The sequence below is a fragment of the Gorilla gorilla genome, chromosome 5 (genome assembly GCF_029281585.2).
Source record: "Gorilla gorilla gorilla isolate KB3781 chromosome 5, NHGRI_mGorGor1-v2.1_pri, whole genome shotgun sequence".
Taxonomy (NCBI): domain Eukaryota; kingdom Metazoa; phylum Chordata; class Mammalia; order Primates; family Hominidae; genus Gorilla; species Gorilla gorilla.
Window position 1 is genome coordinate 136353519 of NC_073229.2, and position 25645 is coordinate 136379163.

At 39.0% G+C, this 25645-nt stretch overlaps 1 protein-coding gene across 6 annotated transcripts in view; it reads right to left on the reverse strand.

Annotated features, from left to right (window-relative positions):
• LAMA4 (laminin subunit alpha 4) overlaps positions 1–25645 on the reverse strand; it is a 189690-nt gene that overhangs the window by 88777 nt on the left and 75268 nt on the right. For all 6 annotated transcript variants that reach the window (XM_055391543.2, XM_055391544.2, XM_055391545.2 and 3 more), the window contains exons 3-5: positions 18400–18501; positions 9066–9190; positions 3644–3724 (exon numbers count right to left, since the gene is read on the reverse strand). In XM_055391543.2, coding sequence (XP_055247518.1) covers positions 3644–3724; positions 9066–9190; positions 18400–18501 — 308 coding nt within the window. The remainder of the gene's footprint in view (positions 1–3643; positions 3725–9065; positions 9191–18399; positions 18502–25645) is intronic.

A 25645-nucleotide genomic window follows, 5' to 3' on the forward strand; every position in this document is an offset into this window, starting at 1 on the left:
AAAATTAAACATAAAATTAGGAAAATGTTCACTGAGAACTCCCGAACCTTCATTTCCAAGGACAACCAAGGTTCTTAGGTCACGGTTTGAGAAATACTTCCCTAGTATGAGAGTGTGGTATTGAAGGTCAAGGTAGAGCGGTAGTTCACAAAGCAGTGAGAGTCCTGGTGCATGAGAATCCAATGGGAAGTCAAAATACAGGTCCTGGGCCTCAGCCCTGGATATTCTTTTTCAGTGGGTGGTGAAGGGGAGTTGGGGAGGGCTCAGGAATCCAAAGTTTTCCTGGAGACAGTTGGACACAGATTTTAAAACCACCACTTGACTCAATGATCTCTAAAGTGCAAAAAGACCTAGCAGGTTCTTGGTTTGGACTAATTATTACCTTTGTTTAAAACAGATATCCATACAAATCAGCTGCATATTTAGAAAAGCTCTTTTGGAGAGGTTCAAGTTCACAAATACATTGAAAACACAGATTAGGCGAAGGTTAACTCAGGCAACTTAACAGCTTGGCTGTTCACGCAGAAACCCTCCTCTTATCCCCAGGGTCAAACAAATCAAAAGCAGCAAAGACCACAATTTGGAAGACATAGCTCTTCTGGCTCAGTTTCCTCATCTGCAAGATGACAAAATACAACCTTCTCTAAGGTGGCTGTGAAGATGACAGATGAAGAATGTAAAGCAACAAGGACATAAGTGATAATTAATCAGTGGCACTATTTAGCTCAGAGCCGTAATTTCTAGCTAAGGAAACTGAGACTCAGGGAAATGAGCCAACGTGTCCCAGGAACACATTCGGCAGTGGCAGAAGTTGGACAATGACCACCATGACTCATACTGTTACCTGTTAATTCTTATTGAGCATTGACTCAGTGCCAGGTCCCACACTCAAAACTTTGCAGTATTATCTCATAACAGTTTTATGAGACAGGTAACTTTCTTTTCTCCATTCTGTACAAGTGGAAATTGCCACTTGGAGAGGTCAAAGAACTTGCCCGGGTGGGTCACAAAGTGGTGAAGCTGAGATTCACACTCACCCAGGCTGATGCTCAAATCTCTTCTTTACAACACTCTACTTTCACTTCCCAAACCAGTGCTCTTGTCTGGAGCCTTCCACTCCAGCAGCAGATCTGACCCAGCCTTACTGGGTAATGGCAGAGCTGATGAGCATCCTATGTGGGCTGAGGCATTTATCATCTGTAATTCCTTGTCAGAGGTGGGCGTGCAGTCCTGCTGAGGGTTTGGGATGACAGAACCCTTCTCTGCACCCCTGTGTGATTTTACAGGACTGTGCCCTTAGGGTCCAGGTGATTTCACTTCAGGGAGCTTTGCATTTGGTCAGCAGGACTCTATCTAAGGCCATTAACTCTCCCCGTGGGGGCCATCGAACACCCATTAGCAATACTGCTTGGTCATTATCAAACTAAATTGAATTTAACCTCAGACACTGAGGAGAAAAAACTCCATCCTGGCTGATTAACAACTGCCGCAGACCTCCAGTGAGCCAGAAAATGAGTAAATCAGGTGCCTCCTATTCCTGTGTCTCCAAGTAAGGAAATATAGGATAAGTGTGTCACAAATTTTAATCAATCCAATGTAATCGATCATCTCTGTCAGTCCCTCCTAGTAGATGAAATTCATGTGGACCCTAAGCTCGCTTTCCCTCTTATGGCAATAAATAAATAAATTCAAAAAAATCCACAATCCTTTAGTGAAATAATTATCCACATTTTGCATATTTAATAATCATAATAACAATGCCTTCCAAATGCAGAGATTTTTCTCTGTATCACAGATACTGTGGCATTTTTTTTTTTGAGTTTCAGACCCACTTTTTGAGAGATAGAGGGTGTTTTCTTTGGAAGTGAGATTGCTTATAATTTAAAGTTTACATTTAAGCCCCAGGTTGAGTTTGTGAGCCCATCTGTGCTGTTGAGGGCCTGCAGATGAGTGAGTGACTGGGTGCTTGACTATTTCCGCTTGGCTCTTCCTTCCCTGTCTCTAGGGCACTACATATCATTTAGCTGCCTAAACACAATGGTGAGGCCAATGCTAATGGCATTTCTGTTAAAAACAAGAAAACCTGTCTGAGAGACTCTTTGAGCAAAAGCCATTTTATCTTACAACACTGCGAGCAGCTGGCAGGTGGAGGGAATGGGAAATATCTTACCGAGTCATTCAGTGGAAAGCCTCTCGTGCTCTGCGGAGAAGGCCTTTCTTACATGAGCAAAGCCCAGAGCAGTTTAGAAAAAGAGAGAAAAGAGTGTCATGTGCTTTTCAAAAGAAGACATTTATGCGGCCAACAAACATGTGAAAAAAAGCTCATCATCACTGGTCATTAGAGAAATGCAAATCAAAACCACAATGAGATACCATCTCACACCAGTTAGAATGGCAATCATTAAAAAGTCAGGTAACAACAGAGCTGGAGAGGATGTGGAGAAATAGGAATGCTTTTACACTGTTGGTGGGAGTGTAAATTAATTCAACCATTGTGGAAGACAGTGTGGTGATTCCTCAAGGATCTAGAACCAGAATTACCATTTGACCCAGCAATCCCATTACTGGGTATATACCCAAAGGATTATAAATCATTCTACTATAAAGACACATGCACACGTATGTTTATTGCAGCACTATTCACAATAGCAAAGACTTGGAACCAACCCAAATGACCATCAATGATAGACTGGATAAAGAAAATGTGGCACATATACACCATGGAATACTATGCAGTCATAAAAAAGGATGAGTTTATGTCCTTTGCAGGGACATGGATGAAGCTGGAAACCATCATTCTTAACAAACTAACACAGGAACAGAAAACCAAACACCACATGTTCTCACTCATAAGTGGGAGTTGAACAATGAGAACACATGGGCACAGAGAGGGGAACATCACATACCAGGGCCTGTCAGGGGGTGGGGGGCAAGGGGAGGGATAGCATTAAGAGAAATACCTAATGTGGATGATGGGTTGATGGGTGCAGCAAAACACCATGGCACGTGTATACCTATGTAACAAACCTGCACGTTCTGCACATGTATCCCAGAACTTAAAATATAATTGAAAAAAAAAAAGGAAAAAAAGAAAAGAATGTCATATGTAAATACCAGCCAGAGATCCAGAAAACCCAAACTCCTGTGGAATTTGTTTACTTGTTAGTATGGTATAAAGCTGGTATAAAGAATGGGCGAAATAACAGCTTTGTGGTTGTTTTTTTCTAATTTATTGCTCTATTGACAAAAGGTGATTCACATTTTATTTACTGAGGAAACCTCACTCTTTTTTGGGGAACACTAATTTTAGTACTATTTCTCATTGATGGAGAGAGAAAAGAGTACTACCAAAACCATCTAGAGAATCTTTTCAAAATACACATCCTCAATTTCCTTTTTCCCTGTGTGCTTATCCTGAGATGTGGCCCTGGCCTGAAGCCCTAGGAAGCATATTGTTATTTGCTGTATCTGGGGGATGGGATTTGGGAAAACTTCCCTAAAGGGTTTTGAAATGCAGTCCCTCAACCACTCTTAAGCATCTCCTTCAGGACCCACTGAATGGGAGTATGGCAGAGCTGTTGAGTGTGAGAAACAGAAAGCTTCCTTTGACCCACGCAGAAAATAGAGAATTTTATTGGCTTACCTTTCACAGTTAGGTCCAGCATAATTTTCGTTACAAATGCACCGAACAGCTCCATTTTTCCTGTAGCAGGATTCTGCAAAACTAAAATTGGAAGCAAATATTGGAAGTCAATTCCATACATCACCAAAGAGACTGTCTTAACTTTTTATCAGATTACCTCTATGTTGGTCCCATTAAAGTTCTAATGGGTGCAATCATTTTCTTTATTTAAACTTGTACACATTTACCTTGCAGAAAAGGTTAGGCTAGCAGGCCCCAAAAGAAAATGCCACTTGTTGGTGGGACCATTTCCCAGGTCCTATATATATATTTCAAGCACTAGTCCAAAACATGTATCCCAAAGCTGGAAATAAAATGATCAAATTCTACCTGCAATTTTGGATTTATAAGAGAATCCCCTTTTATTTCCATCACTGTCTATGTAGTCATTTAAAAGTTTCCCCTTCTTTTCTGCACTAGAACTTGTCCGGTTTTAAAGGGAAGGAACCAGTTCTAAACTATGTAATCTCCACAGAATTTTAATTTCTTTCATGTGTACTTTAAATATTGGAAATAAGGTTGCTGAGACTGGCTGAGTCAATGAAAGTCCCAGTCAAGTACTGCAGCAAAACATAGGACCCACCATAAAAGGATTTTATCCCAAGGAACCCTCTCTCTTTCTTCTTCTTCCTTTTTTAAAGATAATAAAAATTAGGACACAGGACAAAAAAGTAATAAAAATATTGGTTTAGTGGAATAAATAAGTCTCCTCACTATTAAGGCAAGGGAAATGGGGTTATGGTCTCCACGTGTTTGGAAAATTCTTCATAGACACATGAATTGTGTGGGGCATAGGGGTGTGTGTGTGTGTGTGTGTGTGTGTGTGTATGTAAAATTTTAAGGACTTTTAAATTAGCTTTGGCTTTGGTACTGTACAACCAATGAAGTGTGACCCGCTGCTCTCTTGTTCCTTTATGTATCAGCATTTCTTACCCTAATGGTGTTTGGAGGAAAGCAAATAGATGTGTTTATTTGTTTGAAGACACTTAAGAAATCAGTCAGAAAACAATATGTGCTTCTCAGTGAAAGGCAACACCCACAATTTATTTTCTCTAACAGTTGGATAAAAACATTCCAACAAAATTACATTTCTTTGGCCTTTTACCCTTTATTTTGCTTGTTCTGATTTCTTAGCCTACTTAAAGAACCACTGTCAGTTAAGAGTCCAGAACAGGAACCCGCGCTTCCATCTTTCTTTGAAAGTGTTCCACCCAGCAGCCTGCCCACGCTTCAAGGATGCGACATCTGCTAGGGGCATCTGGAGTCATCCGCCTGTAGCTGGTGTCCTGCTGTTTCAAACAGATGACATTTTCCTTAATTGGAGCGATTTCCATAGCTACTGGTAGAGATGGAGGACGTCTGGCCAACCCCCAAATAAATACATGAACATTATGCAAATGGTCCCTGGGAACAACTGCATGACCACTGGTCTCTGTGGCGAAGGCAGACTCGGTGGCAGGGCCAGCCCTCAAGGGTTCGTTTTTGTTTCTCATCAGCATTAACTGTTTATGTTTTGTCTGGTTTTGGCTGGGGAAGTGAAAACACTGCGTCTCTCTCAGCCCACTGTAACCACTGTGGTGCCCATTTCAAGTGGAAGGGTGCCTTTTGCTCTTAGAAAATCCTTAGGAACTTAGAGAAAAATAGACTTGGCCCTTTGTTTGCTTAACCCCCTGAAGCGTTATTTCCTTGCTTTCTTGTAACTGGAAATCCAAATCCTGCGTCTGTGGGCTCAGCTTCATCAATGTTTCAAAATGTAATTCAGAGTCTAAACTAGACGCCTTTCTGAAAAGTCCTGGAACTTTCATTTTATAGAAAGTAGCAATATGAATTTCTTAAAAAGCTGAAAGAGGCAATGGGCATTTGATTTTTGATAAGATATTTGATTAGTATTTGAGATTAGCTAACTAAGTTAATAATAAGTCCAGATCAAAGGTTAGAACTTTTTAGGACCCAAGAAAATTTGTTCTGTTCCATGACCACAGATGAACCCCTCCTTTCCTTTTTTGCAGCCAGTTTCCCCAGCAAGGGATTCAAGAAGTAGAGCTGTTGTCACTACAGAGAAAAATCTGTAAAATCCCTTGGTCTCTCACACCCTTACCAATTCCTCCCTACTCCTACATGATATTTACTTATAGGTGACACTCTTTTTATTTCATTTTCATTTTCAGTAGGTTTTTCAACCTCGAATCTGTACTATTAGAGACTTGAGTTTTCATGTCTGTGAATATGCATATAAATTTAGAGCACATTCTCTAAGTCCCTTCAGTGCTCCTTTGAACCCTGGATCCACTTACACAGAGAAAAAACATGGGCAGACATGGTGCCTTGATGCCTTTGGAAACTGTTTCCTCTTTCAGGAAAGGAGACTCATTCCACAGTTGGCAACTTTTGACTTCATTTCTTAAAGAGTTAACAGCATTCAGAAATGCTTCTTGCTCAACTAACATACCGGATTATGTGATTCAAAAGGTAAAGGGTCATTTGCTCTAGGAGTTTCAAAACACTGCTGTATTTTGACCTATCTTAATAAAGGTGAGATTTTTGACTGTTTTACTCACTGCTGTGTCACCAGTGACTAGTGCATGACTGGCACATAGTAAGTACTGACTACCAGTTTTTATACCAGTGTATAATAAGTGCTCAATAAATATCTGATTGCATGTAGACAAGGCTTCTTACTTAGTCCATAGGGAATGATGTTCTAAAGGCCTCATATCCCAAGACCAGGTAATTTAGGTAAGAAAGTCTTGTCATGCAAATAGGGTGAAAAGTGCAAAAGTGGAACAGCATAATTAGAAAGAACCATCTGAGATTGCCTGCCTAATTCATCTGCTACTGCAAAAAAAAAAAAAACAAAAAACTGCAGCTCGACGCTTATAAACCTTTTCTGAGCAGATGAGGCTACACAACATCTTTATGAGAGAATGAGTGAAACCAGCTATGAGGAAGTTGGAGGTAATATATTTAACAATATATACCATGGCAAGAGAACTGTGCTAAATATCTCACCAGATGTGATTAAAACTAATGCTTGAGAGCAGAATATTAATGAACAATGAAAAAGTATACCAAGACGGAGTGAAGGGAGCTCATAAATCAGGACATACTTGAGTGAAAATAACAGAACAGTTAATGTTTGCGTTTTCTACCCTCACTGTGAGTACCATCCATTTTGCACACGTTATTAGTACTATCAGACATGAAAAATTACAGAGCAAGGTCTGAGGCAGTTTAACAGTTTCTAAAGAAGGATGGAGCTGAAAATCATCTGACTACTCTGACTGTTAGACTTGTAGTATTTGAATACATCACAAGCTATTAGGTGAAATGTTAGTTGATATTGGTGTTCAATTAAGAAAAAACATCGGGGGAATCTGATTGCCATCTCTCTTTTTCTTTTCTGTTTATCAGTAAGTGTGTGAGTTTGAGTGAGTGCGTGTGTGTAGTAAGCATTCAGATTTTAAAAAGTCATTTTACGTGTATCATTTAATCTTTAAAACAGCTACCAATTACATAAATATTACATCGAAACACTTAGAACAATGCCAGGCATAGAGTAAGAAAAATCTAAGTGTTAGAAAAAATATAGTGGTATGTGTTCAGTAAAGGCAACATCTACCTTATACCTTTCCATGTTTAGGGTACAAACCCAAATCCTCCACGCATATTATCCTAGTCCAGTCCTCACAACTCTATGATGCAGATCCTTACTTCCTAGTTTGATTTACTGTACTAAGAGAAAATCTGAAATACTGGGCTGGTAAATGAATCAAGGAGTAGAGCCAAGATCTGAACCCAGGCTTCTTGACTTCAAATCCCATGGAAAGTGAGATCTAGGGAGAAAGTAACTTTTCTGAGATCACACAGGTATTATGTGTCCAAATTTGAATATGAACCTAGATTGGCTACTCTTTCTACTTGTGGCATAATTAAAAAAACAGTATTTAGCCTTTGGTTCCTGGCACAGAACTCCTGTAATTCTTGGAATTTCCTGAGGGAAAAGACTGTCTTTTGTTATTCATAACAGGCACCTTTCAACCATAACTGAGTTTATGCTAATGAAGTGACTCACAGTGGACCCCTAGATACCTTGAGAGTGGGAGCCTATGACCAGAGGCACCACCGAGGAACCAAACATGTAATTGGACATTGGGAATTTCAACCCTCCCCACCCCCAACCTCCAGGGAGGAGAGGCTGGAGATTGAGTTCAGTTACCAATGGCCAATGATTTGACCAATCATACCTACAACATGAAACTTTGATAAAAACTCCTGAGCAACAAGGCTTGGAGGGCTTCCGGTTGGTGACACGTGGAGGTGCTGAGAGCATGGTGCTCCAGCAGAGAGCCTGGAGTCTCTCTACACGCACTCCTTCTTCACTCCCACTTCTCCATATCCTGCTCTATGCATCACTTCCATGTAGCTCTTTTGGAGTTGTAACCTTTTAACAAACTGACAGTCATGAGCATAGCACTTTTCCAAACTCTGTGAGTCATCTTAATGAACTGTCAAACCTGAGGAGAGGTTGAGGGATCCTTCTCAAATTTACAGTCTTCTGGGAAGAAGTGTGACTAGCCTGGGGACCCCATTTTTGGCTGGCATTTGTAGTGGGGGCATTCTTGTGGAACTGATCTCTTAATCTGTGGGATCTGCACTGACTGTGGAAACTTAGTGTCAGAACTGAATTGATTGTAGGACACCCAGTTGATGTCAGAGAATTGGTCATTTGGAAAACCATATATCACTATACCTGTTAAATTCCATATTCTGTCATTTTAAAGAGAATAAAACAGCCAGTGATGACTTAATTACTGGATTTACACATATTCCATTATTTCCATTAAAATGTATGTCTCTTTCCTTTAACTTCTCACTCAGGTCAAAATGTAGCCAGAAAGTGTTCCTGTAAATCTTCTGTGAGCTGATTGGCCTAAAGCATGCATTCTGTTGATCTGTGTTCTAATTCTGACTGAAAAGCCATATGTAGGGAAATGTTTCCTTTGTGAAAGTCAGAAGAGGCAATATTACTGAAAATATGATATTATAATGAGTCTGTTGGGATTACCAGTTGTGATCGCTCTAGGTCAAGAGAAAGTCAAGAAAAGATGAGACTATCCTTGCTTATAAAACTTAGGAGACTTTATTGACCTCATGATGCACCCCAATATTTCGGGAACAGAGTCATCATCTATATTGTAAGTGCTTAAGCATTCCAGGTGGTGTATTTGGACTAGAAACTTTTTCTATATCTTTTCCAGTCTCATCTCAATATGAGGTTTTGCCTGTGGAGAAACCTCAGAACTCTGGGATAAGGCAAAACAAAACAAAACAAAACAATACATAGACTGATCATTAGAAGAGATCATCCTCCTTTAGGACTTACTTGGCCAAGTGGGGCAGGGGACAGGGGCACGGCTGGCAGAATTGGGGTGCTCCCCTGATGGAATCTCCGATATAACCATCCAGACACTTTTCACAGTGCTCTCCTGTTGTGTTCCGCTGGCAGTGCTATGAGACAAAAGACAAGAAGATTGACAAGGATGCGAAAGAAATTTTAGAGACAGCACATCTAAGCATCATGCAATACTTTTTCAAGCAAAAGGGACATCAGATCAGACAGCACAGACTGTATGCGGCAGTACGGATTAGCATGAGGAGTCACACTGGCCCCAGTCAATGCCAGCAAGTGTGGGTAAGTGGTGAATTAATTTTTCCTGGGCTTTTGTGTGTGTGTGCTAGTAGCCTGGGGACTCTAGAGTTTGTGTGCAGAGGAGGTTATTCATCAGTTACTTATTTCAATTCAGAGTGATAATCAGAATGATCAAACCCTGGATGTTCCAGAAATATTGGCTTATTGACTTTGAATGAATATGAAATGAGAAAGCAACCAACCAACCAACCAACCAACCAACCAACCAACCAAACAAACAAACAAACATCCCCCTGGTACTTATCCATGGCAATGGGAACAATAAGGATTTATGGTCTTGGAAGGATAAAATGTATCAGACTGTAGTATAAATGGAGTAGAAGGTAGATAAAGAGCATCCTGCTCATGGGTTGGTATCTTGGATAGTGACATAGAAGAATCAGTAAGGAGGTTTTTTTTTTTGTATGATTTTTCCACTTGTAGTAAAGATTATAGGAGTAAAAGCACAAAGCAGGCTGACCCTTCTGTCTGGAATGCCATTCATCATTCAAGATCACACTAGGCTGCAAAATCTCTTGAAAGTACATCCTAATTCTCCCTTTCAGGATCCTTCCTTCTTTTCCACTACCCATATTGTAGTGCTATTATCTATTCTCAGCCTCATCACCCCTCCCCAACTCTGTGTCTTTCAGCACTGTATTGCCATTAACTCGAACGGAGTAGGCACTCAGTAACTGTCAAACTGATGGATTAATTTCTATAAGAGGCAGTGAGCTAACACACAAACAGTTTTCTTCCATGGGATTATACTAGTGGTACAAGGCAAAGCCATTAGCTCTATTTTTTCATCTTTACATTCATCAGAGTGTATAAAGGTTGAATTGGGGTTGCAGTGAAAAATTATACTGTTAGAATTAGAATGTCATTGAAGAAGCACCCTCCTATTTGAGCAATTGCCTTAGTCACACCGATGCGTAAGAGCTTCAACAGGGCAACTTTTTTAAAACAGTGGAGGAGCCTTGGGAAAGCAAGATGGAGTAGCAGTAGACTGAACTCTGAGGTCCTTATTTTGGCCTTTATGCTTTATTTGAGGTTCAGAATAAAAGAATAGCAAGGCCCTGCTCTAAACATTTTGTATGGATTAACTGACTTAATTCTCACAACAATCCTGAAGTAGGTTCCTATTTCCCCTGCCACCCTAACCCCTGCCATTTTACATCTGAAGAGATGGAGGTGCAGGAAGATTAAGTAAATTGCCCAAGGTCACACGGATAGTAGGTGTCAAAAGTGAGATTCAAATTCAGGAAATCTGGCTCCAGAAGTGAACTTGTTAGTTTCCATATTATACTGCTTCTCCAGTAATGTTGAAGAAAAGGCTTAACAAACAGTAGTAAAATGAATGCATTAGAAGGCATCAGTGTTACTAACACTTTGAGCTTCAATTGAAATATAATATTAATACATTAGTCAAAGGGGAAGAATCTTAATAAGGGCAACTAGCTATCCCGGTTGAATGTTCTTCAGGCATTTGATCAGCCATTAGGTATGAGCAACCTTTAGTCCCTGATTAAAATTATGTCTGCAAAGTAGAATTTAGGGGCTAGTTCAGATTGCCTGACAGATCAATGAGAAACTCTGAAAAATAAAGTATGATATGCAGACAACAGGATGTTAACATATTTCCCTTACAGTTCTTAATACTGTGTCTTGTGCTAAGTCAGTCTTCGGAAATATTTATTGGGGAAAAATGAAGGAAAAGGGAAAAGCGTGAATTAATGAATTTGTGTCTGGAGCAAATAAAGGAAATTAACGTGAACCCAAAGCTAACACAAAGTTGCAGCAATCTCTCATCCCAGGAAAAACCGATGAGCCTTACCCAACTACCATGAAACTAAGCCATAAACAATCTGGCAGGGCTGCTTTTAGGCTGGGGTTAAATTTGTCTGAGTTCTTGTTGGACGGATGAAGCCCCTCTCTGCAGAAGAAAACAGGCCTATTGTAAGATGTTAGGCCATTCTTTGTGCCCAAAGTGACTACTGTGCTGCAAAAATGAGCTAATTCCCAATTCTGTCCCCTTATGGCTCGATAGATGCTTTAGATTCCTTGTCAGGGCTTTAATTCTGCCATGGCAGCCATGGGAAGCAGTGACCCTCAAAAGCAAAGCCACCAAATTTCTTTTGCCCTCTGAATGCTCAGAATGCAAGTATGAACTTTCCTCATCTGCCTTCTTTCAAAAGGTTTATTATGAAACTCCCTAAAAGGCTTCAATGCACATTCTGGGAGATTGGCAGAGTGCTGGAGGCAGGGAGAAAAGGTCCCTAGCTCTTCCACTTTCTAGCTGGTCAACTTTGAACAAGTCTCTTGACCTTCCTGGTTTACTATTCCCTTATCTGCAAAGTGACGATTTAGACTAGATGGCTTTTCAGGTTTCTTCTAGCTCTGATAATTTTTTACTTTGAGATTGCAAAATGTCTTCTGTTTTACCTTCAGTGCTCTGGCATTTAAAAAACAGAAAACAAATATGACAACAATAAAAAAAGTATGTTGTTGTGAGGTGAATGGTTTGGCTCTGGGTTCCCATCCAAATCTCATATTGAATTTTAATCCCCAGTGTTGGAGGTGGGGCCTCGTGGGAGGCGATTGGATCATGAGGGTTGTTTCTAATGGCTTAGCGTGATTCCCCTAGTGCTGTCTTGTAATAGAGTTCTGAGATCTGGTTGTTTGAAAGTGTGTAGCACCTCCCCCTTTGTGCTCTCCCTCTCTCTCTCTCTTTCCTCCACCTCCCACTACAGGCCATGTGAAGATGTGCCTGCTTCCCCTTTGTCTTCCATCATGATTGTAAGTTTCCTGAGGCCTCCTCAGAAGCAGAAGCCTGTACAGCCCACAGAAGAGTGAGCCAGTTATGCCTCTTTTCTTTATAAATTACCCATTCTCAGGTATGTCTTTTTTTTTTTTTTAATCCAAAGAGTAAAGTGAAAGCAAGTTTACTGGCAAAGCATAGGAATAAAGAATGGCCACTCCATAGACATAGCAGTTAGGTATGACTTTATAGCAGTGTGAGAATGGATTAATACAGGAGGAAAAGTTCATTTTTTAATAAAACTGACTCCACTTAAAAATGAAATTAGCATTCTGAACTTTGAGCCAGTGGTTAAGAAAGCTATATCTAGATAATCGATTGCAGATAAGTGTTGGGATTGCCATTTGGACACCAACTGTGTCTCCCCAACATGAGAAATGATATCTCTCATGTGCTTGGTCACAGGACCAGAATAATGTAGGAAGAAGGCTCAAAAGAATCTGGTTAGCCTTCCTGTGTTTGTCAGTGTGCTTTATGCAAGACTAGATCCATGCATCTCTAAGTATGCCCAGGGAGGTCAAAACTGTTTCTAAATAATACTAAGATGTTTCTTATATTTTGCATTCTCATTTTCTCGTATGTGTAAGGTGAAATTGTGTAGAGGCTACACAACACAAGATATCACACAGATTGATGCAGAAGCAGATGGCAGAATCCATCTTCTTCTATTAAGCCAGATATTAAACATATTTTCAAGTTGTAAAATATGTTTGTTTTATAAAAACATATTGTCTTAACATGCAATTGGTATATTATTGCTATTTTCAAATGAATTTATAAGGATTAGAAAATTTTTCAGTTTAAATTTCAAATGCCTTAAATATTGGTATATATAGTCCACATTAAAAAAAGCTCTCTGGTATCTTTAATAATCCTTAACAGTGTAAAGGTTTATGAGATCATAAGGTCTGCAAACTGCTCTCTGTGTAGATCAATACTTATCCAACTTCAATGTCCACGTGAAGCCCCTGGAGATCTGGTGAAAATGCAGATTATGAGTCAGGATGTCTGCATCCTGAGGGTCTGCATTTCTAACAAGCTCCCAAATATCATCCATGCAGCTGGTCTGGATTACACTCTGACAAGCAAAGGTCTAAATAAAAATACCTAATATTGGCAGCACTGTTTGCTAGTTACATACAGGGTTGGGCCTGAGCCTCAGTTTCTAGCATGAGACAGTACAGCTTAAAGAAGTGACCCAAGTATCTCATAAATTACAACATTAAAGATTTTTGCATTTAGGGTAGCTTGTTATTTTAGTAACCTATTCATTCATTCACTCAACAAACCAGAATTAAGCAGATATAATAGACAATGAGCCATATCTGTTATTAAAATGAAGAAGACCTGGTTCCTGCCTTTGAGTAACTCACAGACTTGTGAAGAAAACAGACAGGTCAAAAAAGAACAATACAGTGTGTGAAGGCTATGTCTGAGGTATGCAGAAAGTACATACCTGCTATGGGACAAAGATGAGGGAAAGGCAGCTTTTAGCTCTTCCTGAGAAAGTTGGAGAAGGCTTAATGGAGGTGGTGACATTTGAACTAAGCCTTAAAGTTGTCTTTCAAGAAATATCAGATAGAAAACAGGGGAACAAGTTCAGGCACCAGAGAGTGAAAGAACAAAGTATGTGTAGGTGGCAGTGTGCTCAGTGTGGCTGGAGGAGAAACTCCTGGAGGATTTTGGAAAGAGGGATGCCTTGATTGGGTTGTGTTTTTGAAAGACGTCTCCATTGCTGTGTGGGAGACAGAGTAGAGGAAGGAGAGTCTGGAGCAGGGGATGGATGATGAGTTGTTGGGAAGCTGTGTCAGCGGTCAGGGAGGTTGTGGCTGTGAATTAAGGCAGTGGGAAGGGATAGATGAGAGCTCTCTCCTAGTTTGAATTGGTAGGATATGATGTGAAACTGATGGTTGGGGAGGTAAAAAAGGAGGTCGATGGAGCATGGGGGACCAGCAGAGTAATGCTGTCACCAACTCAGGTGGGGAGTATATGGGGAGGACCAAGTTCAGGTTGGGAGAGAAAGGATGAACAATGTATAGATAACTCATTACTTGCATTCAGTTTCTGTCATTTTTTTTTTTTTTAAACAGAGTCTTGCTCTGTTGCCCAGGCTAGAATGCGGTGGTGTGATCTTGGCTTACTGCAACCTCCACTTCCTGGGTTCAAGTGATTCTCGTGCCTCAGCTTCCCAAGTAGCTGGGATTACAGGTGCCCACCACAATACCTGGTTAATTTTTGTATTTTTAGTAGAGATGGGGTTTTGCCCTGTTGGCCAGGATGGTCTCGAACACCTGACCTCAGGTGATCCTCCCACCTCGGCCTCCCAAAGTGCTGGGATTATTGGCTTGAGCCACCGTGCCTGGCCAGTTTCTGTCATATTCTTATGTTGATGGGCACACAGCAACAGGGGACTCCATTGAGCTGTCCAACCTTAGAATTCTTTGGACACGAAACTTTCTGACTTTCTTTCAGAACTTCAGTTATCATGGAACCAAACTGATGATGCTTTCCAAAATTTCAAATTTTTCCAGGTTTGCAACAGATGGAAAAATTGTCAAAGTTTTCATGAAAGGATTATGCACTTGATCTAGATGCCAATTTACAGTTGCAAGAAAAACAGGAACAAGAAGTCTCTATAATCAGTTTCTTCCTGTTCTTCGACACCTGATGAATATGCTGGTTTATTGATCACACATCCTTAGTCTTACAGGGACTTATATGGTTGATTTCTGCCTTACACAGTAATAAAATAGAGTTCAAAAATCATGAAAATGCTAGTGTCTGCAGAAACTGAGATGTAATATCTTTGTTTTCCTGAATAGGGTTTTAATTAAGCTCTGAGACTAATAAGAAACCAATTAGCCTTCAACATATTGGATTGCTTCCCTTCTCATTGTGCCTAGGGTAGGCTGGAAGTTCATTTGGGTGAATTAAATTAATGGACAAATTAATTCTTAATCAAAAGGAAAATGAGGAGCCCTGTGCCTGTGGTGAACTTCAGGTCAGGTTTGTCCCATTGTAGTTCTGGTCATTGGGCTCCTGGCTTTCTCCTAATGACAAAGCACCCATTCTTTAGATGGTAACTAACCTTAGTTAGAGCTCCTTCTGGGTTCTATGTGCTTAAGCCTCTAGGGCTGGGATGAAATATGGATTATCTGTGACCAGGCATTTCTGCTACCAGCCACCTATCTGCTTCCACTTGTTTTTTCCCCTCAATTTTTATCTTGTGCCTCCTTCTAGTACCTTCATAGAGAGCCAGCCATATCCACCAGAGTTGCCTGCCTTTGGGGCCCCACCGAGCTGACTCAGCTGAGAATCCTGTCCAATGTGTTCCAGTTCTCATAAGATGCAAAGTGGCCCATTGGAAAGACACTCAAAACACAGTAGATTTCTAAGCTGTTTTATTTTCATTTAGCCACTATTGTATATTTGAAAGATTAGTGTTCCACCAGTAAAAAAAAATCTCTTTGCTTGCTTGATATGTGTAAAATGGTAGCATAATTTTGTATACTCTATATTTTGTGGCTGAATGGCTTAGGTCAGCTTTACCAACAGCTTAGTTAAAATCAGTCTGTAAATTTTAAGTTCAAATTGCCATTGGACATTGGAATTGAGGAAGAATTAGAAGCAGTTGAAGGTGAACAAGGCAGATACAGAGGTCGTATATGCCTTCAAGATAAAAGCAAAATAAGACAAAATGAAATAAAAGAAAGCCTTTTATTTTTGGTTGCTTACAGGAAATGAGAGAAATGAGGTAAGTCAGGCAACCTGCAAGAACTGACTGAAACACTGGTCATGACAGTGAGCTACAAGAAGTGCTCATGTTGGAGCCCTGGCTTCTCTGGCTCCCTGAGAGCTGAGAGTGAACGATAGGGCAGAAGCTGAAAAACCTGGGTCTTCTCCGTCAGTAGTCTGGGATAGCGGCACCAAAGGAAACAGAAAAAAATGAGTTTGATTCCAGTGTGACACCACAGACTTAACATATTTGCAACTAAGTGAAATAAAAAATTATTTTTATATTCATGTGCAAGCATTTTCTGCTCCTTCACTTACATTTAATTAAATATAAATATATCTTTTTTCTTTTTTTCTTTTGTTTGTTTATTGTACAGATGGGATCTCATTATGTTGCCCAGGCTGGTCTTGAACTCCTAAACTCAAGTGATCCTCCTGCCTTGGCCTCCCAAAGTGCTGGGATTACAGGTGTGAGCCACCACGCCTAGCCACTATATCTTCTTTCTTTCTAAATTAAATTTATAAGGATATATCTATATGTGTCGCTCTGGGGGATAGGAATGTGGGTGATTTTTACTTTGTACTTCAAGCCACTTATAATTAAAATAATCTGTTTAACAGGAAAATTATACTAATGTATCTATATTTTTGGTCTGTTTTCTTACACTGAACATATATTACATTAATGAGGGAAAAAAGATATTTTTCTCCGGACAGGATGAGGTGGAGAAACCATCATTAAGATGAATAAAATGGCTATTTCTTTTTGTATTCATTTTCTGCGTTGGAACAAAGTAGTTGGAGGAATGTTGGCAGCTTCACTGAGTGCACATGTAAATGTGTATATGCTAGCCCATCCCTAAACATTTATTAGAACCTGTTATGTCACAGGACCTTGGAGGGAATCACATGATGTTTGTTCCTCTCACCACTAGGTCGGAGATAAAGCCATGATTGCTCCCATTCTGACAATGTCATTGTAAAAAGAGTGGCTTAGTCATTTCTTTCAATAGACACTAGCAGGAGGGACTTCTTCCCTCTTTAATTTATCTCAGTCTTTCATAATATTGACTGCCTAACAGCAGCTGATGTGCTTGACAGTCTCCACTGCTTTATATTTTAATGAATCTGATAACAAACAACCTTTAATTGGTCAAATTATCAGAGATGTACGTTATTAGTTCAAGTGTATCCACGGGATTTTTCCCCCGCAAATGTCACTGGGATTAAAATAACAGGAAACCGGAGATGGAAGCATTAGAAAGGGGTAGACTTTGGCAGCTGCAGAAGCCTACACTGCGACAGAGGACATCCTGGTTGTAATGCTTGTTTAAGAAGATGGGGGAAGGGAAAACAAATATCGGGACTAAATAAACACTACAAAGAGATAGCAACATTAGTATTTTGTCACTTAATTCTCTGTCCCTAGAAAAATGGCAACTCCTAGGGTTAAAGATCAATAAAAACATTTGCATTTGCATCTTAATGTGTGAATAAAATATCACTTTCATGTACACACCTTAGAGGCCATTTAAAATAAAAATTAATAGGGACAATTATGCAAAAGTTGAGTGCATTTAAATAAGTATCCTTATAGCTTATGCAAAAATACTCTTGTAGTTTTGGAAAACCTCTTTTTTGCCAGATGGGAACTTGAAGAATTTTTCTGCTGTATCACACAGCTCACGAAGGAAAACATGCTGTTTGAGCATAAGTTCTTATAAATGCCCTCTATGACTTCCACTGAAGCCACTTCTGGTAAATATTTCAACACCCATTTTCACTTAAGTTGTCAGTCCATTCATTAAAAATGGGAAATATGTAGCAAGTACTTTTCTGCTGGAAGACTTCTCAATCTTTCGCACAAGGCTCTATCATGCTTCAATGAAGAACAGTCTATTGGAGAATTCATTTCAGTTAAGGAAAAAAATAGTCTCCTGGGGGCTTAAACACAGACTTGCAAAGACCACAAGGGCAAAGCTTTCATTTTCATCAGCTATTGGGTTCAAACTTAAACTTCTTTTTTGAAAACTAATTTTGATCTATAGACCTGGTTATTTTAGGTTCTAAAATAGGCTAGGCAACAACTGTTTCATTCTCCTGGTTTATGTGGAACGAAGCCAAACATATGGCAAACTATACTATTACAGAGGAATTTGGATGTATGGGTTCCTCCTCTATGTATCATTTTCAATCCCACCACCATTGGTCTACAGCAGGCAACCAGCTGCTGAGGGTGGTGGGGCAGGAGCCTCCGGGTGCACGTGCACACTCATGCATATGCCTTGGTGGACCCTTAAAATCAGAAGTAGTTTATATGAGTTGTTTCACAGGAAAAGCTGAAGGGTGAACAAAAGCACTTGATTAGCAGTTTGCTCCTATGTAGCTCAAACATCCGAAGAATATTTTATCTTCACCCAAGATGCAAATGCCCAGTGAAGTACGTGAAGTGTTATAGGTGCCCCAACTTACCACACAGTATCCTGAGCCGTCCAAACACTCGTTGGAATTGCCATTACAGTCGCAGGGCACACATTCTCCCGACAGGGTGTGAAAGAATCCAGCATTGCATTTCTGCAACAGACACACCAAACCATTTTGATTATTGAAAAGATTGATTTTGGTCAATATTTTCTGAGAAGAAATCAGAGAAAGTGATTATTAAACAATCTAAACATTTCTAAAATGAATATACTAAATGATATATACAAAACATACTAAAATAAACTATTTATACTACCATTCAGTGATAGATGATGTATATATAATCTTCTTTGTTACATAACTTTTTCCCTCCTTTCACTTTTCAGGAGAACAGAAATGCCTTTAACACTGTCTTATCATTGCAAGGAAGAATAAGAAGGTATTACATAACAGTAAGGGAGAAAAAAATGCTAATGTTTTCTTCCAGCATAAGCAAAACAAAACAAGACCACAATTAAGTATTAGTCAGGGTGAGGTCATGCTCCCTATAAATAAAGACAGACTTCTCGTTTCAGCAATCACTAGCTATAGGAGAGCAACTTAGCTATAGGATAGCAACTGAGTCTTTCATGAACTTCAGTTCTTAAAAGCATCTGTTTCTTCAGATGCTAACATGTTAAAGGGAGGGATAAGGAAGTTAATGAGTTCTTACACTTGTCAAGTCCTGTGTGGGTGCTGTTCATATATGTATTTCATTTGTCTTCAGAATGCTGCGAGGAACACATGACTTTCCCTTGTCCTAGTGATGAGCTCATGAGATTGAGAGGTGCTAAGTGGCTTTTGGGGATGTTAAACTATCCTGTCATGCACCAATTGACCTGCACAATCATCAGCTGCCCTCCCCAGATATCATTTGTGTGCCATTTGAGACACATTATGAGATTGTTCCTGGTTTATGCAATTAGGCTGTGGATATGCATTTGATATTTCTTTGGAATGTCTCAGTGATGAAGGGCAGAAATGGCATTATGGGCCTGGAAATCCGCTCCCCACCCATCAGACAAGTTTATGTCTAAAGAATTCCAGACAGATAAGAATCTGCTTTGTTTCCACAGACTTACAGAGTCCAAGATTTCACATCATACACCCCCATTGACCCATTGTAGTTTGCACTTCCCTGGCGACCAGGAAATTTTCATTATATCTGGCTGAAGTCCCTCTGATTGCTATGCAAACCTATTTCCCCTTGCTTTTTACTCTGTAAAGAAAGAGTCACTAAACACCATTCACAATATTTAAAAAAAACACACACATCAGTTCACACTTTAAAATTTAATAAACCCCATTTGGAGGAAGTTTAATAAAGAATAACAACATTTGTCTATAAAAAAAAAGGCAAGGAAATTCCACATTTCCAAGTTAGAGAAATAAGGCTAAGAGAAGATCAATTTATAATTTTTTAATGGAGAGTTGTGGTTGATGGTAAGCTTCTTAGTTTCCACTAGAAAACAAGAGAGGGAAAGGCACTAAGATTGCAGTAGGAAGCATTTAATTTAGACCATTTAATTTCACATTTTTAGTCTTTGCCGCAAAGTAAAACATACATGTTTTCATTGTGATGCAGTACACAGATTGGTATCTATATCTATATTGGTGTAGATATGGAGATAGATATAGATATCCATATATATGTGTCTCAGAGAAAAGATTCACAAAGTAATAATGTACCTAAAACTTCTCTATTGTATTTAAGAGTATATCCTGGTCATGACCCATAAAATTGATCTGATGACCCATGAATATGTTGCAGTTTTGCATGACTGCAGGGTTTTCTTTATAAGAGTAGTGGGTAAGAGTAGTGACGGTCTTAATATTAGTTATCTTAGCAGCCTCTTAAATGGTGGTTTCTGAGCTCTCTAAATGACCATATTACAGTCTTCTGGGGAGCTTCTGATTCAGTGAAACCAAAGGATCTGCATTTAAAAAAATAACTTTTGTGTTTTAGAATAACTTTAGATTTACAGAAAAATTGTGAAGGATCTGCATTTTTAAAAAGCTCCCCAAAGACTGATATTTGGCCAGGTTTGGAAGCATCTCTCACAATGCCTTGTATATATTAATTGCTCAATGAACTCTTGGTGATTTGGGTGGTTTGGACAAGGACAGCAAATTGGAGACATATATACTATTGGGAGCCCACAGAATATACTGATAATCCATCCACTGCTCTCTGCTAAGGGTGGATTTCATCTCAACTCTTTGTCAACAGTCCAGCAGCCAGTGCCTAGATTGGACGGCATGCAAGATGAAATCTTTGTGATGTGCCAAGTTTAGGAGGAGAGTTCACTGTGAGAGCCTGTCATTATCCACTTACCACTCCCCAATCTGAGATTATGACCTTGGGTGAAGGATAACTTGGCTCTGATCTCTTATAATGTGGGAGATGGGAAGAAAAGGGAGGTAGGAACAGGGCTGTGTTGAGTCATTTGGCCCCCCGCCGAAAGGGCGAGGAGGGCTGGCAGGGAAACCTGGCACACTACGTTCCTGCTGGGCCTTGTCCACCTGAAAGAATTATATTTTTCAGTCATCTATCTGGGGGCCCTGGGCATGCCCTGCTAGAGCACATGTCCTGGGTAGCTTGCGTCTGGTGTTGTGGAACTTTGGAGGACTCCCTGGAATGGAGTTTTTAAGTGGTTCAAGAGAAGTTTGAGTGTACTGAAGGATGAGCTGTTAAAGATTGTTTCCTTTAGGTGGAAATATTTCATCATGGCTCCAGTGAGTCCTGTTATTTATTTATTTTTACTGAATCTTTCTTTGAAATTTCGAAGGACCTGGCAAAATTGGCCTTTTAGTAATATCAAAAGGCAGATATTTCCAAGTATGAAAGTAGAACGATATATTTTTAGTTTTGCTCCTGGTTAATGTAATCGTTATCCTTAGTAATTCTAACACCTGTGCTATTTAGAGGCCTGTGAAAGCTGAATGGATTCTCCAAAAATTAGTGTCTATTTTCTTTTGGAAGAGTCTCCACAGTTTACTAAACAGAGATGGTGTTTGTGAATGTCTATGTATGAGAGAGTAAGAGAGAAAGCCTTCCAATCAATTTTTTGATACCACACTGAATCCTCTTTTCCACATGAGAAGCCTGTCCTATATTAGACAACTGTAAAAACACAATCTTAGCATTCAGAGGATCTGTACCTTCTGGGGTGCCATGGCCTTTTTAAAAATTTATAGTAATAACAAGGATAATGATGATGATAATTATAATATAGTGGCCATCAATGTCATACAACTCCAAGAGTTCAGACTGATCCAAATCTTGTTCTTTCTTTGCTATAACTTGCTGCCCCTCATAAATAAATACATACCTAAAGTTTATTTAATTGAACATGAATATCTACCATGTTTAAGTCACTGTGTCAATTATGTTGCACAGTTCTCTCACTTGACACCACAGTAGCCCTATGAGGTAGGTTCCCTTGTCTTTGTTTTACTGGTGAGGACTTTGTGACTTACAGAGATGTATTACTGAAGCCGGCTAATACAGATAAGAAATGGTGGACCCAGGATTTAGATCCTTCATTTTTTCCCTCAAGTTTTAGCTCTTAACCATCTTGCGTGCCATTAATATATTGAACCAAACATTTCTTGTTGGACATTTAGGTTATTTCCAAATTTTTGCTGCTATTAACATTTCAAAGCAGGCTGAAATGGATAAAAAATGTAAAATGCCTCCTTTAAATCCCAGAAAAAAATCTTTGCTAATAGACACAATACTTAAAAATACATAGTTATTAATATATGAAAACCATTGAATGGGATATTGACTTTTAAAAATATTTATTTCAGCCAAATTTTCTCTTTGACCAATTACCTTCCACTAAGTCACTTGTAGATCTTTTACAGCTCTTTATTATTAAGATACTCCTATTATCACAGCTTGCCTCCTGCTCTACCATTAAGACTGAATTAATCAATACCATTTACTTCTGCCTTTGAAAAATAAGAGTGAAAATTCCCATTTGCTTACTTTGTTATATTTAGTATGAGGTCTGGCTTGGAGTAAAATCATTGTATGTGTACTTGCCTAAGTTTACATTTATGGAAATGAGAACTAGATGTAACTTTATGAGGAAATGAGTGTGGTGTATCTACATGTGTCAATTACATTTAAAGGAACTGGGATGACAGGACATGTTGTTATCACTGCAGAAGGAATTATTTCCAGAGGTTTATCATATGATCATAATATTATTTATTTCATGAGATATAGTTATAATGAATTAAGATTGTTTAACAAAGCGGACCAAGTGAATGACCTTTATACGAGTATCTGATTATTTTTGTCTTCATTTGAAGAGCCCCTTGAGAGCACTAGAGTCATACCAACAATACTGTCATTGGATATAACATTTTAAACATTTTCTAAAAATATTTAAATCACTTTCTTTTGAAGGATAGTCCAGTATGCATACTTTGGCTATGGCAAACTTCTAAGTCATTTGCAGTTACTAAATAAAGTGGGTACCAATCTAAGTAACAAAATTTTAGTTAAAAAATCTTCACAAAAATCTCACTGTTTCCCAAACACTATCACAGAGGAGCTAATTAATTGCCCACAAGCCACTACTTTTGCATAGATGCAGAATCTCAGAGAACTTCAGAATTTCTGTTGAGAAGCCTGATTTACTAAATCACTTACATACTCAAATAGATCTTCTAGGGATCTAAGGTCCCTAATTACCCATTTAAACAAACCAACAATGGCAAAAATTGATGGGATTTAGGAAGAGCTTGAAGTTGTCATCGGAGAGTATGAGACAAATTCTGAGGTTTCTGAGTCCCAAAGAGGATCAGACCCAAGTCTCCAGCTCCAGCAAATGACGAAGAATTAATTATAACAAAATTCCATCAGAAAGAACACACTGTACAGCCCTAGTGTCTATTTTCATAGGAGCTGATTGGAATGGTTATTTGCATTGTGTTTCCAACCAAAGATCTACGAACATATGACATATATTGACTCAACTCATCTTCCTTTCTGAATTAGACTTAGAATTTGATTCAACAACTTTTGCTTCAGTTTATTGAAGCTCCAAATAGAAAGCATAAAAACAAAAACAAACCCAAAATCCCTCTAAATTCATTCACTGGTGTCCAGAATCATTGCTACCATCCAAATTAGCCTTCTTCAAATTTAACAGCCCACATTACATTATCTTTCTGCTTAGGTTTTTTGTACGTATTTAATGAATCCACTTTTCTCTTGTTTCCAGACAACGATTTTTAGTTCCAGTTTAGTTATAGTGAGTTCCATGTTTTGTTTTAGCAAATAATAAAAGTCAGCTTAAGATAGAATGTTATGCTCAGTTAGGAGCTAAAACTGTGTGCCCTTACTTAAGAGTCTGTGGTTTCTGCACAATGCTGACTTCCATCTGCCTAAAACTTGCGCAGACTTAAGAATCAGATAGTATTCAAGGATTTTCTAGTGGAGAAAAACATGATTTAATCTATTCAAAAATGTCCAAAATATTCCACCCTTTTCTAAGGAGGAATGACTTCTGAGAACATATGAATATATTAAATGAGTAGGTATTTCACAAGCCATTTTTTTCTGTGTCAGTAAAAATAAAATATGGAATATCTGAAATGGCAAGCAGTTCTGAATTTAAGCTTTTGCTAACCTTTGGCTCCATGTGTTTTTCAGATAGGGCTTAACATGTCCTGATTTTTAGTGTACAAACCTATAAAATGCCAAAATGAGTTAAATGGATTATGTGTTGCAGTTACCAAGAAGTTGGCTTCTTGATTGATTTTACTTGAATCTGAAGACAATTACTCATGCATCCTCCCTTGGGTATCTCTAAGCTCTTGTTTGCATAATTGAAATTCCCCACATTTTAATAGGCAAAGTTAATTTTTAGATTTTGACAGCGATTTCACCATAACTCAATTAGGAAAGTGGTTTCAACATTCTTCGGAGGTTTATGCAGTTCAAAGGCATTTTTTCTTAGGTTGGCATAATAAAGCTAGGCCAAAAACCAAACACAGACTATGGTGCTGGTTTCCCCTACTTGGCCTAGAGAGTTACCTTTGTGCTTACTGCTCAGGCCCTGTATCCGCCATGCCTTGCCAGCTTACAAAACACTCCAGCTCTCAATTTAACCATCAATAAAATAGAGACTGTGACTTAGAGCCTGAGGAATTCCAAGGAGCACAGAGCCATCCTAACCACTCTTAAGCCAAGTCCTTTAATTTTGTAAAGAGTGGAGACAGGGTTATCACATATTTACATCACATTTCTGTGGCTACTCCTCAGCACTCTTCATGGGCTTCATGGGTGGAAACCAGTGCTCCACTCACAGCTCTCAAATAACTGTCCCTGAACCCTGTTCATCAACTATTTGGACTGTAGATACCAACAGCCTTGGCGTGTGTTGAAGTACTTGCTACGCTTGCTAATAAATAGCCCTCTTTATTTGTCTAATTGAAACAATCAACTAAGAAAATCCACAGCCCCTACAGCCGTACAGGTTTTCTTTTAGAAATGTTGGGTTTGAGGATGATTGTATTTATTAATACTAATGAACATTTCTTTAATTTGCTTCTTGAAAATTATTTAAAGTAATTGTCAAGTCACTTGTTTATAGTAGAGATTGTTGCTTATATAACATAACGAGGCTTCAGTGGTGCCTTTTTTCCTTTGGTTTTTCTAGAAATAAATCTCCTGCTAACATCTGGCTTTCTGCTCTGGGTTCATCTCACATCGCCTCCTGTAACTGGCTTGTTCTTTTCACTCCTCGCCTTCCAAGCTATGGTTACACAACATAGCCTCTGACGCTGCCAGATTTTTTTTTTTTTACATCTGAAAACTGACTCAGTTTTATTTAATTTACTGGGGCAAATGCCTTGGACACATTTCCAAGAAAGGAAGAGATGCGGCACACAAGGGTTAGCAATAAGAATGAGTAGACAGAAATGACTTCAGAATTACAGGCATTTAGGGGATTTTGATTTGACTCCTTAGCTACTTAGAAGGAATCAACGTTGTGAGGTGAAAGACATCTCTGTCATCTTCATCTGGTTTTTATAAATCACAGCTAATAATTTACTGACAGACACCAAGCACTGAGCTAAGTGCTTTTTATGGATGATCCAGTTTGATCATTACCATTTAATGACCTATAGTCTTGCAAAAGTCTGCCTAAATTACTTTTCCTTTTATAAGAAGTTTGGAGGATGAACTGTCTATAAATGACAACAGCTTCTCTTCAGTGTACTCAGGGAAGGC